General features: G+C 39.1%; 1 protein-coding gene across 1 annotated transcript in view; it reads right to left on the bottom strand.

Annotated features, from left to right (window-relative positions):
* Positions 1-13522, bottom strand: part of LOC139941613 (adhesion G-protein coupled receptor V1-like) — an 82259-nt gene extending 68737 nt beyond the window's left edge. The window contains exons 1-9 of the mRNA XM_071938193.1: positions 13195-13522; positions 7177-7363; positions 6498-6749; positions 5589-5690; positions 4450-4563; positions 3053-4082; positions 2395-2696; positions 1881-2019; positions 263-1017 (exon numbers count right to left, since the gene is read on the bottom strand). Coding sequence (XP_071794294.1) covers positions 263-1017; positions 1881-2019; positions 2395-2696; positions 3053-4082; positions 4450-4563; positions 5589-5690; positions 6498-6749; positions 7177-7363; positions 13195-13208 — 2895 coding nt within the window. The 5' untranslated portion in view covers positions 13209-13522. The remainder of the gene's footprint in view (positions 1-262; positions 1018-1880; positions 2020-2394; positions 2697-3052; positions 4083-4449; positions 4564-5588; positions 5691-6497; positions 6750-7176; positions 7364-13194) is intronic.
* Between the last annotated feature and the right edge of the window lie 1763 nt (positions 13523-15285).

Below are 15285 nucleotides of genomic sequence, written 5' to 3'. Positions count from 1 at the left end.
TACTGCACTAATGCTAAAAATAGAAGCTAAGTACCCGGATCTCAGACAAAAGTTTTAAATTTCACTAACGCAGAAACGTCCAAATAATACGTTTACTCGCGACTAACTATACTACTAGTACAGTTTGGCGCGTCGATATGATGGAGTGATCGCGTATGTGGTGTGGCATGTTTGTCTCACATCTAGGTACTTTGACAAAAGTGACGTCATTAGTGCCGAGTCCCATCATTAAGTCTCATTAAAAAACTTGACAGGTACCCACCTCATCAGCCCTTGCAGTTATTCCTATATCCAAGGTGTTAACTCCATCTGGAAAACTCAAGGTACCAGACAGTGGGGAGATATCTACTATAGCTCCAGTGGTGACTACCGACCAGGAGATGTTAGCTTGACCGAACAGTCCAGCGCTGCGTACTACAGGAAACCTGGCTGTGTAACTATCGGATCCAGTGCTTTCATCTATCGATCGCACCATCGGGTCTTCGGGAAACCCAAAGATTCCGTGTGGATCATCATTTTCTAGAACCGTGATATCAATGGTGGTCCTGACACCAAGGTCGCTCGGCGGGTTTCCAAAACTCGCAAGGGTCAACTGAAATGTCTCGTTGAGCTCCGGGATGGTGTCAGGCTGGGCGACAAAGGAAACCTCTTTGCTCGTTTCTCCGGGGTAAAACGTCACGACTTGGGGCAGACCGTAGAATTCTTGCAGTGGCATGCTGTCACCCTGAGCGAAGTATCGGACGCTACGTTCAACGAGGCTTCCCCCAAGGCGGAGAATGGTCACTTGGGTGAGGTCTCCACCCTCGGTAATCACAAAAGGTCCGGGGGTCAGCGGGGAGAATTCAAAGTAGCCACCAGGACCGTCGTTCTCGCGGATTGTCACCAGCACTTCTGTGTCACCCTGTCTGAGGATTTGGTTGGTGGGTTGTACGTTGTAGAGCTGAACGACCATCGTTTCATCCATTTCAGCAAGGTCATCAGGCAGAATCTGAAGGATTATTTGTGTTCTGGCAATACCTGAGAAGAAGGGTTTAAGGAATAATGAAAATTTATTATCTAATAGAATAAAACAATTAAAGGGAGGGTGTACTCTTAAAATTACTCCAAAAACTAATGACCATCTTTTTTGAATTTTTAAACGTTTTCTTCTTTAACTTAAAAAGTCAAGTTTTATATTTCAATATTTTTTTGTATCATTAAAATTTTGATTTACAAATTTAATTTCTTTTAATTAAGTTTATTTCCCTTTAGATGACAGAAATCCCGAACTAGTACAAGGTAGGAAGTGTCCAAAGTCACTTCAGACCCTGCAAAATGTATGAAGTGTCCAGGGTACGAAGTCTCCAAAGTCACTTCAGACCCTGCAAAAGGTATGAAGTGTCCAGGGTACGAAGTCTCCAAAGTCACTTCAGACCCTGCAAAAGGTATGAAGTGTCCAGGGTACGAAGTGTCCAAAGTCACTTCAGACCCTGCAAAAGGTATGAAGTGTCCAGGGTACGAAGTGTCCAAAGTCACTTCAGACCCTGCAAAAGGTATGAAGTGTCCAGGGTACGAAGTGTCCAAAGTCACTTCAGACCCTGCAAAAGGTATAAAGTGTCCAGGGTACGAAGTGTCCAAAGTCACTTCAGACCCTGCAAAAGGTATGAAGTGTCCAGGGTACGAAGTCTCCAAAGTCACTTCAGACCCTGCAAAAGGTATGAAGTGTACTGTCCAGGGTACAAAGTGTCCAAAGTCACTTCAGACCCTGCAAAAGGTATGAAGTGTCCAGGGTACAAAGTGCTCAAATTCACCTGTACCCTGCAATAGTGTCCAGAGTACGAAAGTGGTAGAGGTATGAAGTGACCTGAAACCGTAACAGCATTTAAAAGAAGGATCTTTACCTGAGGCGATTGTGACTGTACCAGAGAACAGACTGATATCTTCATCAGTTGGTGCCACAGGGTAGTTTGGATCGCTAACGACACGCCAGGAAACGATAGCCTCTCCAGAAGTACCTTCCCTTGTGATGTCCAATGGCAACTAGATATCAAACCAAAAATAAGATTATTAACCCTAGATGCAATTATTAAGTCAACTCTTTTAAAAGTAAGTAGGATTTGAAACTTTTGCATGGTGAGAGTATAATTAGGTGAGGTTTGTGTAAAAATGTCTTTTGACCAGTGGTTGACAACTCAACCTCCTCGACAATTCGATCAGTATGCTCTGATCGTCTTCAGAAGAATGCTAGACCATTTTATGTCGAAGTTCGGCGGTTTGCTGCGATGATATTTTTGTAAAATAAATAAAACATTTAAAAACATAGGTATCAAACCAACCAAATAAACCATATTTTCAAAGAGTAAATAATTGTAAATGAAAAATCCTAAATACAAATATCTCAAACCTTTACTTTACCTGGGTGGGTGTGGAACCATCTGGTTCAGTGACAAACCTCATCTCATCTGGTTGGTCAAATCCTATCTCCCCATTGGCTACATTATCTGTCACCTCCAAACTCACTGCCGTCCGGACGCCCAGCCTTGGGCTGCTCGGAGGGAGTAAGGTGGGATGGTTCAACAGCTGGACACTCTGAAGCGTGATGTCAAAGGTGGCACCCAGACTGAGGAAGGAGTTGGACTTGATGGGGATTTGGAACCGGTGAACGGTGGAGCCGGCAGGGATGATGGTAGTCTGCATTGCGGGACCATCCACAACATCTGTACAAAAATATAAACAAGCAAATTCAAAAATTTGAGCAAACCAAATCTACTGAGTGAACAAAAGATGACATGAAAAAAGTCCAAATGATGTACTTTTAAAAGTAATTTCAAGTATGTCCAAAAACAAGACTCATGTCGGATTTAAATCTACTTAGCTCTGGAATCAATGGCATTTCCTAGAAGTACTATTCAAATTTTGTTTGATTGATCACTGTCCACAAAGAGATCTCAGAATCTACAAACCATTCTCAAAAAGTTACTTGAGGATTCTTCTTGTTCTTCAGGTTAGACAATCAGGAGAATGTATTTTTACCAATAGATTTTTTAAAGAAATGATGGTAGAATCTACTTACCAATGCTACCTAAGCCACCTGCGTTCACAGCTGGCAGACGATACACAACAGAGAAAGTCACCGACACTTGACCAACCACGCCAGCAGCTCTGGTTAACATCAGCTGCAGTCGCCGCGGTGTCGTTGACGTCACTATACGCTGCTCACTGTCCGACGAGAACTGTATCACGCCGTATGCGTCGTCGCTGTCGCGTATCGTCAACACCCCCTCGGTGACGGCACCAATGTCAGCTCCTCCCGTTACGGTACCAACCAGCAAAGATATGATGAACTGCTGGGCTTCTTCGGGTGTGGTATCACTATTAATAGTCACTGGAATGGATTGTGACCTCTGACCTTCTGGTAAGGTCACCGTACCACTAGCGGGCGAAAGGTCAGTGGTGACGGGAGATGAACTGGAGTCGTTACGGGTTATGACGTAATCGACACTGACTTCGCCGAATGTCCCGCCGTCGCGAATGACGGAGAAGTTATCCGTGAAGGATGTTGTATCCTCATTGATGACTATGCTAGGCGGTGATCCGGGGTTGGTCGAGGCAAGGGATACTACCCCATGTTGATCATCATTTGGTAGGATGGTGACCACAGTGGTGCTGGGATCAACAAGTACAGCGTTATCACTCGGATTTAGGAGAGCAATAGAGAAGTCTTCAGCAAGCTCCGGAATGGTATCATCCATTAGAGCAATACTAATTGTTCTTCTCTGCTCTCCGGGCGAGAAGCCAAGACTCCCGTTTGTAACGACAATGTCAACACCGAGCTCGGCACTACCCGAGTAAAACCAATAATTCACTGTGACTGTTTGGTCCGAGGGCCCTAGGGGCGTCACACCGTCGCTGTCTAACCCCCGCTGGACCTCCACCGTGACGATGCCAGCATCTTCAGGGAAGGTGTAGACGGGTTGGGAGAAACGTAACGGGCTGTCGTTTGCATTGATGATCAGGACGATGGATTGGGTTGAGTCATTCAGACTGGCTCCACCACTAACAGAGGTCAATCGTACTGTGAACTCTTCATCATCTTCTGGAATCTAAACATGGCAAAAATAGAAGAAAATTAATATGGCAAAATTTTATGGCTCCAAAATAGAACAAGGGATGTTTACAAAAATCAAAATGTGAAAAGGCTGGAACAGGAAAAGGATAAGCTGGGCTTAGCTGAGCTTAGCTCAGTAAAACGTGTAGGCTGGTACTAAACCTAAACTTAAACCCACTAGGAGTGGGTTGGGTAGGGAGTGTGTGCTGACTAACTGAATAAGTTGGTGCCAAGCACAGGGAATGAGAGGGTACCTAGAGGAGACTGAGGGTATAGATGACGTAGGGAGTGTCTGCTCACTGAACTGAATAAGTTGGTGACAAGCACAGTGAAGGAGACTGAAATATTCTAGGTATACTTACACTGTCTGCAAGAACCGCCAGCATCAGATCACCGGTAGTGGCTCCTTCTACAAGAGTAACACTCCCAGCAGTTGGTATGACATCATTCCCGAGAGAACTTGGCCCACCAGTTATCTGACCAGAACAAAAACAATTTCAATGAACAGCTATTTGTAAAAAGAATTCCCTTAACATGATACGATATGTTTCTTGAGAACTAGAGGATTTCAAGTCAATGTTGTATTATCCCTTTAAGATATGGTGTGTCAAGTACATATTGTTATCTCAAATCAGGCATCATAAACTTTATCAGCTTATTTAATTCAAAATTATACTGATTTTTCTGAGGACAAACAAATTGGAAATCAGATTCGGAAGAATATCATGTCTGCAAAACTAACGCTTTGAAAAACTAGTGCTTTGAACTGTTTAGTGTGGAAATCTAGTTTGGTCTTTTATCCTTGATGCAAAAACTACCAAAGAAATCAACCAAGCATTTTATTGATGCGCTTTCTGTTCAGTTGTTTTATAACTAATTAATGATCTTCCCGTAATGGGAACTCAGGAACCACCCACAAAGGGATAAAAACACCAATCTGAGAACAGGCAATATTTCTCGTACAAACATTGGTTTTAAAAACATCTACGATTATGAGTTGCACAAGTCAGAAAGTTGTAATTCAGTAGCTGGACGACAATACTTATTCTAGTCATTGTTAAACCAGGGGTTAGCTTCGTAGGATCAACAACCTTGTGATTGCAAGTCCTGCAGTCTAACCATTGGACCATGGTTAGCTTGTAGGATTCGAACCCACAACCTTGTGATTGCAAGTCCTGCAGCCTAACTGGCTCCACTTGACCACGGTTAGCTTGGGGATTTGAACCCACAACCTTGTGATTGCAAGTCCTGCAGCCTAACTGGCTCCACGGTTAGCTTGGGGGATTTGAACCCACAACATTGTGATTGCAAGTCCTGCAGCCTAACTGGCTCCACTTGACCACGGTTAGCTTGGGGATTTGAACCCACAACCTTGTGATTGCAAGTCCTGCAGCCTAACTGGCTCCACGGTTAGCTTGGGGGATTTGAACCCACAACCTTGTGATTGCAAGTCCTGCAGTCTAACCACTGGACCATGGTGACCTCGGTTAAGAAGACTCACCTCAAATGAGACGACGACGGTTCCAAATGTTCCTTGATCTCGTCTTAACGGTAGTTGAAGAGATGACGCTGCCAGCTCTTCATTGACACGTACGGGGGAAGCCTAAAGGGATTACAATCAAAGTATCAAAATATCAGCAATATTTAAGATGAGTTTTTAGACACTAACCATCGTTCGAGTTTTTGCATGAATTTGATGGATTTGAGTGGCAGCCATTTCATCTCCTTCAAGCCTCGTGTTGGTTACAAATATTTGAAAGGAAACCACAAGATGGTTGCTCCATGATAACGTCTACTGAAAGCTATGGTTACTGAAAATACATTCTTTGCAAAACCTTGGTTTTTAGGGGTGGGGGTATTTTTGATTAGTTTTCCTGATGTTTGGAAGAAAGGTAGCAGACATTTTGCCCAATCTAGAGGCCGTTTTCAAAGCTTGCTCCAAATCATTGGATTTGGTAATTACTGTCTTTAGTCTCAGAAATTCATACAAAATGTTGGGTTTTTTATATCAGGAAATCTAGTCTTAGTACCTTGGAGCCCTAATTGGTAAAATGTTGCTGGTAATAACACTACTCCCTGGCCAATCGCCTCGCCTACAAAAAATCATCACAGAAACAAAAAACTAAGGCGAGAAGAGAGCTCTTGAGATGGGCTTTCCAATGGTATAAAACTTGTCTAAACCCAACAATTTGTACATGTATGACAGTACTCAAACTGTTATGGTTTATTACTGTGGGTTTATGACAGACTAAAACAAGAAGAGAGCCCACCCTTAAGAAGATGGGCTTTACAATGGTATAAAACTTGTTTTTTTTAGTCCAAATTGTACAATTTGTACAAGACAGCACTCAAATTGAACTATGGTTTATGACTATGGGTTATGATGACGGACCGTTTTTTATGTCCTTACCACATTGAAACCGATCACCCCGAACGCATCATCGCTAGCGGCTATGGTAATGAAGGCTTGACCCGGGTTACCAATGACACCACTACCGCTGAATATCTCCATGGTAACAGCAAACAGTTCATCCGGCTCAGGGGCGTCGTCATCGTTGGAGAAGAAACTACCTTGGAGGGTGGATGTTCCTGAGCCGGCGGGGAAACTCAAGATGAAATCGGTGCCGACAAAATCTGCCATCGCAGCCATCTGATCTTGGAACTAAAGAACAAAAATAATTCAATTATTGTAAATTCGAACCCACTTTGATAACACATCTAGTAACCATCATCTTCTTAATATACTGTGCAGAAACCTCCTCTATACTCACAGATTGGATGAAGTGCAAACTAGCAGGTGCTGACAAAACTCATTATTGTATTTGAAGATACTTTTGTATCAAGGTGGGCTTGTAAAATAAATTAACATTTTAATTTTACAATCCTTTTGTGAATAGACACAAAAGTTTTGGAAGTAATGCACACAATGAAAGTAGTTCCAGTCGGCTGTCCCAAGATACGTTGGTGTTAGTGGTGGGAGGAAGTTAGCTCATGTCAGGGGGTCACCTGGTTGAGCACACCAGGGTCAAAACGGCGAAGCTAATCGAATGTACCCACAGTATGCAACACTTGGAGTTTCATAAACTTACCCTGACTCTAACCCCAACAGCAGTGGCACTATCGCCAGTCTTCTGCACCCTGACAACGGCTACACCCCCTTCTGTTATCCTTATGGTTGGGTTGGCAAATGAGATTGAAGCTGATTGGGCAGCAGCTAAACCAATCAGCATCAACGTGAACAAGGAGATGATAACCAACATGGTCTCTCGTGTGGGTCTGTAAGAAAAAAAAGATAAGAATGGAGAAGTTTTTAAAAATGAATGGAGAAGTTTTTGAAAATGTATACAAAAATCTTCTTCAAGTGCCCCTCTCCATCATTCCTGGGGAAACCGATCTTTCTCTCGGTCTGGTCCTTCCCTAGATGGAACTCACTACCCATCAAACAGAGAAAGGAGACTTCCTATCTCACATTCAAGAATGAACTCGAAACCCGTCTCCTTTAAAAAACCGGTTTCACCTTCTGTTTATTTTGTATTTATAGTTCTTATGTCAGCTTAAATAGGGTTTTCTGCGCCAGGAGTGTCACTTTGAGACAGACATGGCGCATTACATGTATAAGTCTCCATTATTATTAATTATTGATGTTCACATAATTGTTTTATATTTCAAATGTCAAGTCATAAACCACACTTGGGAAGTTGCATCTTGTTAAAAGGTAGGTGGTCACTCTGCTACCGCTTCCCAGATCTGATATACAATGTATCTTCCTCTATGAATGTACAGTTAACTTGGGTGTGGTTAATTCTGGCTAATGGCAGTTATATGTTGAATGGTTGAATGGCTTCTTACTTCTGACAGTGACTAGCCCGCAGGACCAGTTAATAGCTTATCATTTTCACCAGTCTGCCAACTCTTTCACTGGTCCCTGTTTTACAATAAATAGAGCTATGCTTTTCAAAACTGAACTAATCTAAACTACTCTAATAATTTATTAAGTGATGTTTGAAGCTGTGCATGGTGTGAAGGATAACATTTAATAATAAATGAAAGTAAACTTGCGGACTACAACCATGTAATAATTCTATTTTTTAAGGGAGTGTTGGCTCAGAAAAAAAGCTGGTTTGGTCTTGACATTACAAACAGTATCTCCTGAAGACGAGCAATGTACACTGCTCGAAACGTCAACACCGAACCAGCTCTTTTCAGAGCCAACACTGCCTCAAAAGAGAATTATAACATGGTTGCACCAATGTACCCGAAAGTTTATTCCTAATAATTCATTGTTTTAAGTGCAACACACAAACAATTATCTTTTAGCACATTGTATTCTGTAAAGATTTTGTTTGTTTGTTTTTAAAGTACCGAAACGAGTCGCCGGACAGACAACTTGAAGCAAATTTTTACTGGTGTACAGTTGTTTTAACCTTCATTTAGCAGATCACTCTTTGTGTTACAGCTGGTTTTGATGGATTTAAATTCAGGTTTTTTTTAAAAAACATAAACAGCCCATAAGCCAATTGGAATAACAGGTGTTGCTTTTCCCACAACTTCTCTTCATAAAATATATATTTTTAAAGAGATTTTCTATAATTTAAAAAAAAAACATAGTAAATTAAACAATGTACATTTTTCAGTTACAATTTAGTAAAAACAACCACATGGTGTGCTCACAAAAATGTGGCTCCAAAATAAACACTAAGAACCTACCTGATTCACAAGGATTAATTATTATGCACAATGTTGTGTACTCTAATATAAAATATACAATTTTCATTCAAGTCATTGGTTGGTTTTGAAGAGAGATATCTTAGATTAATATTCCTTTCAATTTTTTTGATAAAGCATTTAAGGACTGGAACCCTACCCACGCCCATCATTCCATTACTCCATCAAACCCTCCATTAATTAACAACACACAGGGCGGTTCCTTTATTATGAAATTGCTTTTACCAAATCCTCCATCAGTACACAGTGGCTGAGTGGTGTGATACACAAAGAGCCATTATTAGAATTTTCAAGGACAAAAGGCAACAGGGAGTTCCCTGTATACACAACGTGATTAATCAATTAATTATACCATACAAATGACTACACCACCTAGTAATCTACTATTTAGGCAACATGTGAGCCTCATCATCCACATACGTAGTGGAAGCACAGAGCAAGGACCTAAATGCTCTATGGTGGAAGGAATGCCCAATAATATTACATTAGTGTTTTAGCCAGAGGGTTGTCTGGGTGTCTTTTGGACACCCTGTTTTATCTTTTATTTACTTGTACATAAATGTATTTTACGTGAACAAATTGGACACCAAGTTTTTTAATTTCCAGCAAATGTTGACAGCCTTTTACCACATAATTACCAACTCCTGGCTAAATCATTGAATATTGCTGCATGGGCATGGGTTTTGTCAAGAAAATGCAATTATTTAATTCAATTCAAAATTTGTTTATTTGTATAAAAAAATGCAAGTCACAGACTAATGGCATTTAAAAATCACATCAAAAATATATGTACAAGAATATTATGTAAGATACAATGTAAAAATATTACTTGAGTTAAACATCAAACAGGAATTGGGAAAGCAGCATTAAAAACAAAAACAAAGGTTAATTCAGTGGAAATAGTACAAGTAACTCAATCTACATAACGAACAATAAACCTTTGTCAAGCTCACTTTTATTTTTCAATGTACTCATGGAGGTAGAATCTACCTCCATGAGCCTTTTTGAGGTATGGCGGACACAATGCTACAACGATGTAAAGTTGTTGTAAATTTGTGCGTATTGACCATAGAAATAGAACGTATGTTATTCAGTGAAGTGCGCATTTTAGGCGACGGGGCGTTTACACGTAAACCTAATGACCACCAACATGGTGAGCGTGGCATCAGTCGCGGCGTGTGACGCGCGTATCACGTCCGCCATACCTCAAAAAGGCTTTTGTTACAGTATAACTCATTTTTATCATTGCATATATGTACCCCTATTTCATTAAGTGGCAGGCCTGTATGCTTCGGTTTTTGAAAGGGCAAGGGCACCAAGGCATTTTCTCCTTGGTAAAGGGCACCGTATAAGGAAATTGTAAAATTCTACTGAAGCAGTTTAAGGGCACCAAGGCAATGGGCATGGAGGGGCATGGGACATGGAGTATCATTGACTCCGTGAAGTATCAGGCCTTTAGTTGTTAGCGTATTTTTATATACCAAAGAGGGATCAGTCCCTGTAGGATAACCTTATTTATCATTTTTATTGCCATACATAAGCAAAGTAGGAGACAGGCTACCTGTGCAGTTCTTGTTATAAATTATACTCCATGTTGTAACAGTGGTGAACAAGTAAATACGTAAAGTAAAAACAAAACTTCTTGAATGTTTGTTTTAAACACACTTGCTTTGAAAAAAACTTACTGGTCAACATTTTTTTGGGCCATGATAATTTTGCAATTTCAGTGCCCTCACATGTTTTTGTTTTTTTGTGTTTTTTTTTTGGGGGGGGGTAATTGATTTGAAAAAGTGGTTGGGGTGCAAATGAGTTTCTATCTCATAGTGTAATTTCATTTAGTTCATTTTGTTACACTCTTTTTTACTCAATGTATACATTTTATATTCAAATGACAGGCCTTGTTAGCTATGTAACAGTAAATTAACTACTAAACAATTTCCCTTGTTACACAACAAAAGGTTGTACATTGTAAAAAGAAACAAATTGTGTGTTGCTGCCCCAAAAATTCATACTTTTCCTAGTTTGAAAACATCATTTGCTAATAACATTCAGTGTGTACAAAATTGTGTAGATTGATTTACCGTCCAAAATTGCGGTTGAAATCATTCTTGTAAATTTTTGCTTATTGTTTTATTTGTTTACTGATACTTGCGCTTGGGAAAGATGCTTGATAGCAGGTTTGTTTGTTTTGGTTTTTTGTGGGGTTTTTTTTTTTCTTATGAATCCAACTTGTTGTGGATTATTGTGAATTTGTACAGGTTTTAATAACATAAAATATTCTTTAAGTGTTATTAGGCCTACAAAACCTAATATCAATGATTCAAATAGTTGTGATTAATGTCAATGTCGGGAAGATTTTGAGGTTTTTTTATTTATCGCTACTCAGCGTAAACACAAAACGAACATAGCGGCCACAAGTGACAACTTCACACCTGTGATAATGGCAGCTCGTTTTCAAGTTTCTCAGACCATGCTCAGATTTTAAAGGTAGGGTCATACCCTCTGGTAAGTACTCAACAATTTTATGAAACATCAAAAATTATATGACCATAAAAACTTACTTTGTGTGAGGCACTGCAGAGCTGTTAAAAATTATTTTGAAAGAGGATTCCCTTCAAAGTAATATGCATGGTTTGGATAATTTTTCGCCAGAAAACATTTGTATCTGAGAAACAATTTATGAATGCATGAATCATTTCACAGATTTTTTTAGAGCTGGAGTCTGTTCGTGAATGCTCTAGCCAGGAGCGAATATGGATGGATCTGACAGTCATGTCAAAAAAGCTTGACAATATGTGGTTGTTTTCTTAGCAAGTAGAGACTTTATTCAGCTGACACTTTCTCAATAATATGTGTACCCATATCTTTATTAATAATTTTGGCTATAAATCAGCATTGTTGACAAAAACCAATCTATGCCTATGAGACTCTACCTTTAAATAAAGGATGGACCAGCCATAAAGGTAGGTTAGAACTTGGCAATTTTATTTTTGTAATATGAATAACTTTCATTGTTGGATAAATTTAAAATGACGGGGGAAAACAACTTTTTTAAACTTGCGATGTTCAACTTTTATATTAGGCCTTTAGATTATCATTTATAAACCGTGGTCCCGTCAACAACTGTCGGGGGGGTGGAACGAAGGCAATTGTTATCGCAACTACCAAAAGGATCAACGTAAAGGACATGTTTTTATTTTTAAAAACAAATTTTATATAGGATGTTTGTCACATGTTAATTATGTAGTTTTTATTTATGGATATGGCCTAAATGTTTAAAACTGTTCATCTAGACATTTTTCTACTTAAAACATTTGTCAAGTCAAGAATCAACAACTTATTACAGCCAGTCTGGCACTTCTGGGTAGAAAAGAATCGTCTCTATGTTGACGATATAGCGGTAAAGATCTTGGAAGAATTCTGAGTTATACTTTTTTATTATAACCACACTTTTAAAAACAGATGTGCTGTCTGTGTTCTAGTTCTACAAAACTTGTTAAAAAGGCAGTGGACACTATTGGTAATTACTTAAAATAATTGTTAGCAAAAAACCTTCTGGATCTGGATATATTATACTCCGATAAAAACGGATAACCGCATCGCATGAGAGTTTTATGACCTGACCAATGACCTACATGAGTAATACTGTTGATAGTATAAAACATTGTGAGAAACGGCTCCCTCTGAAGTAACTTAGTTTTCGAGAAAGAAGTAATATTTCATGAATTTGATTTTGACACTTCAGAATTAGATTGGAAAGCACACAACTTCGTGTGACAAGGGTGTTTTTCTTTCATTACTATCTCGCACCTTCGACTACCAAATGAGCTCAAATATTCACAGGTTTTGTTAAAGGCTTAATGTATGTGGAGATAAACACGAAGTGAAAAGACTGGTCTTTGACAATTACCAATGCAATAGTGTCTTAAATTAAACAAATTTGTGTCACTTATAAGCCAAAACTTATTGAATAAAATTGAAAAAGTGGACAAGTTTAAAACCTTCAGTTTTGTTGCCCCATGGAAAATAACAAGACTCCAATTAAATAATGTCGAGCAAAAGGTAAGTGAAAGGGGGTTCAAAATCAGATTGTGTTTATAGCATCGCCATAGATACTATTGAAATTCGAAATATATTGACGATGATGTCATTCTACCAAGTACCAGAACTCCCAAGAATCGTTCCTGAATCATCAACGGTAATATAAAACATTCCATTGTTCCATAACAAAAGGGTCGGGGTCACAACTTACAAACGGAATCCCATACAAACAATCCGCGGCCGGTCACAATCCAGTGCGTTCACCCTGAATAGTTTCACCCAAAATCCAAACGGCATGTGAAAACAAGCAAAACAACGGGGGGAAATGTAAATTATCTTACCTAACACCCGTCATAATTGGTTTCCAAGACTCAAACTTCGCTGGAAATGTTCGTCTTCATCACATGTCAGAAAAAGAGCTGCACCTCACCTCTGGTTTTTAATTTTGAGGAGCTGGAAAGGGCGTCTGATGTGGTGGAGAAGAAGTCATTCCTTTATTATAAAAAACTCAGTTTGAAAATCTGCATTAATCTTGCTTGAAATGTTCTTCCCTACGTTTACTAAAATTGATTCAATTTGGTTAGTTCAACATATCCTTTTCGACGCTAACTGGTCAATGGACTGACGCAATGTGGCGAGACGCTATTTCCCTGGAAACGGAGATTGTAATTTAACTCCAAGCTATGCGTCCGTTGATCTTATCTTTTTTGACTGATTGAAAAAAAGCGAAGTATGACATAAATTTCACTTGCCGTTGGTAACTAGTCACATTCTACATGGAAACTTAATGGGTTGAGCAGTGCGCGGGGGACCAGTAAGCCTTTTACTTTCAGTCAACACAGTCACGAGAGGGGGCTATTGACAACCACCTGTTTTAAAAGAATGTGCGGCGAGGTGCGCGAGGTCCATAACCGAAACGAAATAAAACAATATTTATTACGAATTAGCATGGAACAATCTCGCCAAACATTTTTTTCCCAGATTTTTTAAAGAAAAGAAAAAAAACAATAATTTATTTAAAATTTAAATCTAAATTAAATTTCGGGTTAATCCGCAAAAAAATAATGGGTGATTCGGTAACTTTTGTTAATACTATATTCAATACAAACGTATTGTTTCTCCCAAGCCTAACTACAAAGAAGTCTCTCATTTTCAATAAGTTGCTTTTTTCTTTCTCTTATAAATAACCGAAAATTATACCAAAATAGTGCACCTTTTAGATTTGTTCAAAGACAATAGTATTGCTAGCCAATTGAATGGCATCGTGATGTTCATCGAAACGATTCATTTAGTTGCCCAATACTCTTTGTCATGAATTACTTAAAGTAGCTTACTATAACTCATTAGTCATTCATGGTTTAGCACCGGACAAAAAATTCAGGGAATCAACCATGAAATCTCTCAATCATTCTCTAAAGTCTTTAGTTGGAGTTCCTACACTAGAACTTACCTCAAGAACATTCAAGGCTACCCTAGGTAGGTATGTGATCAGGGGCATTGATGCATGGGTTATAATGCTATAAACTCTGGAGCAATAATCTCCCTCCTTGTGTTAGCCAATTATCTTCACTTAATGTATTTAAATCCAAGTCAAAACCGTTGTTTACGATGTTAATTTTGGTTTTTACCCGTACACCGATGTGTGTTAACACTCTGTATACTCAATACTTTCCCGAGTCCTGTGAAAAAAATATCACAGGCATGTTAATACTCGGGTGGGATTCGAACCCACGACCCTTGCAATTCTAGAGCAGTGTCTTACCAACTAGACTAGTCCTTTTTTTCACCGGACTCGGGAAAGTACTGAGTATACAGTGCTAACACACATTAATTAATATTCTTTATCCCGATGCAAATTTAACATCTATTACATTGTTTACGAGTTATTTCTTTTAGTATGTTGTTCTATAGTATTTTTCTCTATGCGTGTTTGTATTTTTTTGTCAGTAAAAGATATCATTTCTTTTGTTATCATCCGCCCTGAAATGAAACCCGGCCCTTAACACACATAGTCTTCTTTAATAATGATACTTTGAAGTACAAATTGAGTCAAAATCCCTGAAATCCTATAATGGACCACTTCATAATCTAAGAGGGGGGAGGCCCAGGTTTCAATTAATTTGTTATTATTTTTTTATATTTTTTTTTACAGGAGTTGAACATGAAGGTAATAAATAAATCGCCATGCCCTTTAACTTATTATATAAATTAGAGCAACATAAAAACAAAGTGTAAGGGATATGGAAGGAAGGGGACTGAAAGTCAATATTGGCCTACTGGAGTACGATGGAAGAAGTAATAATTAATTTTCCTTCCTCCATGGGGTAACTAAACCAATGAACCCTAATAAGTCCAGACAACAGTTGGGCAACTTATAATGTAACAGTTGTTGGGAAATGGGCATTGCAAACATTTTTTTGCGTAAAGATTAT

This window comes from Asterias amurensis, chromosome 9, assembly GCF_032118995.1.
Source record: "Asterias amurensis chromosome 9, ASM3211899v1".
In the NCBI taxonomy this organism is placed as follows: domain Eukaryota; kingdom Metazoa; phylum Echinodermata; class Asteroidea; order Forcipulatida; family Asteriidae; genus Asterias; species Asterias amurensis.
Note: the sequence above shows the minus strand (reverse complement) of the source record. Positions and strands in the feature narration are given on the sequence as shown.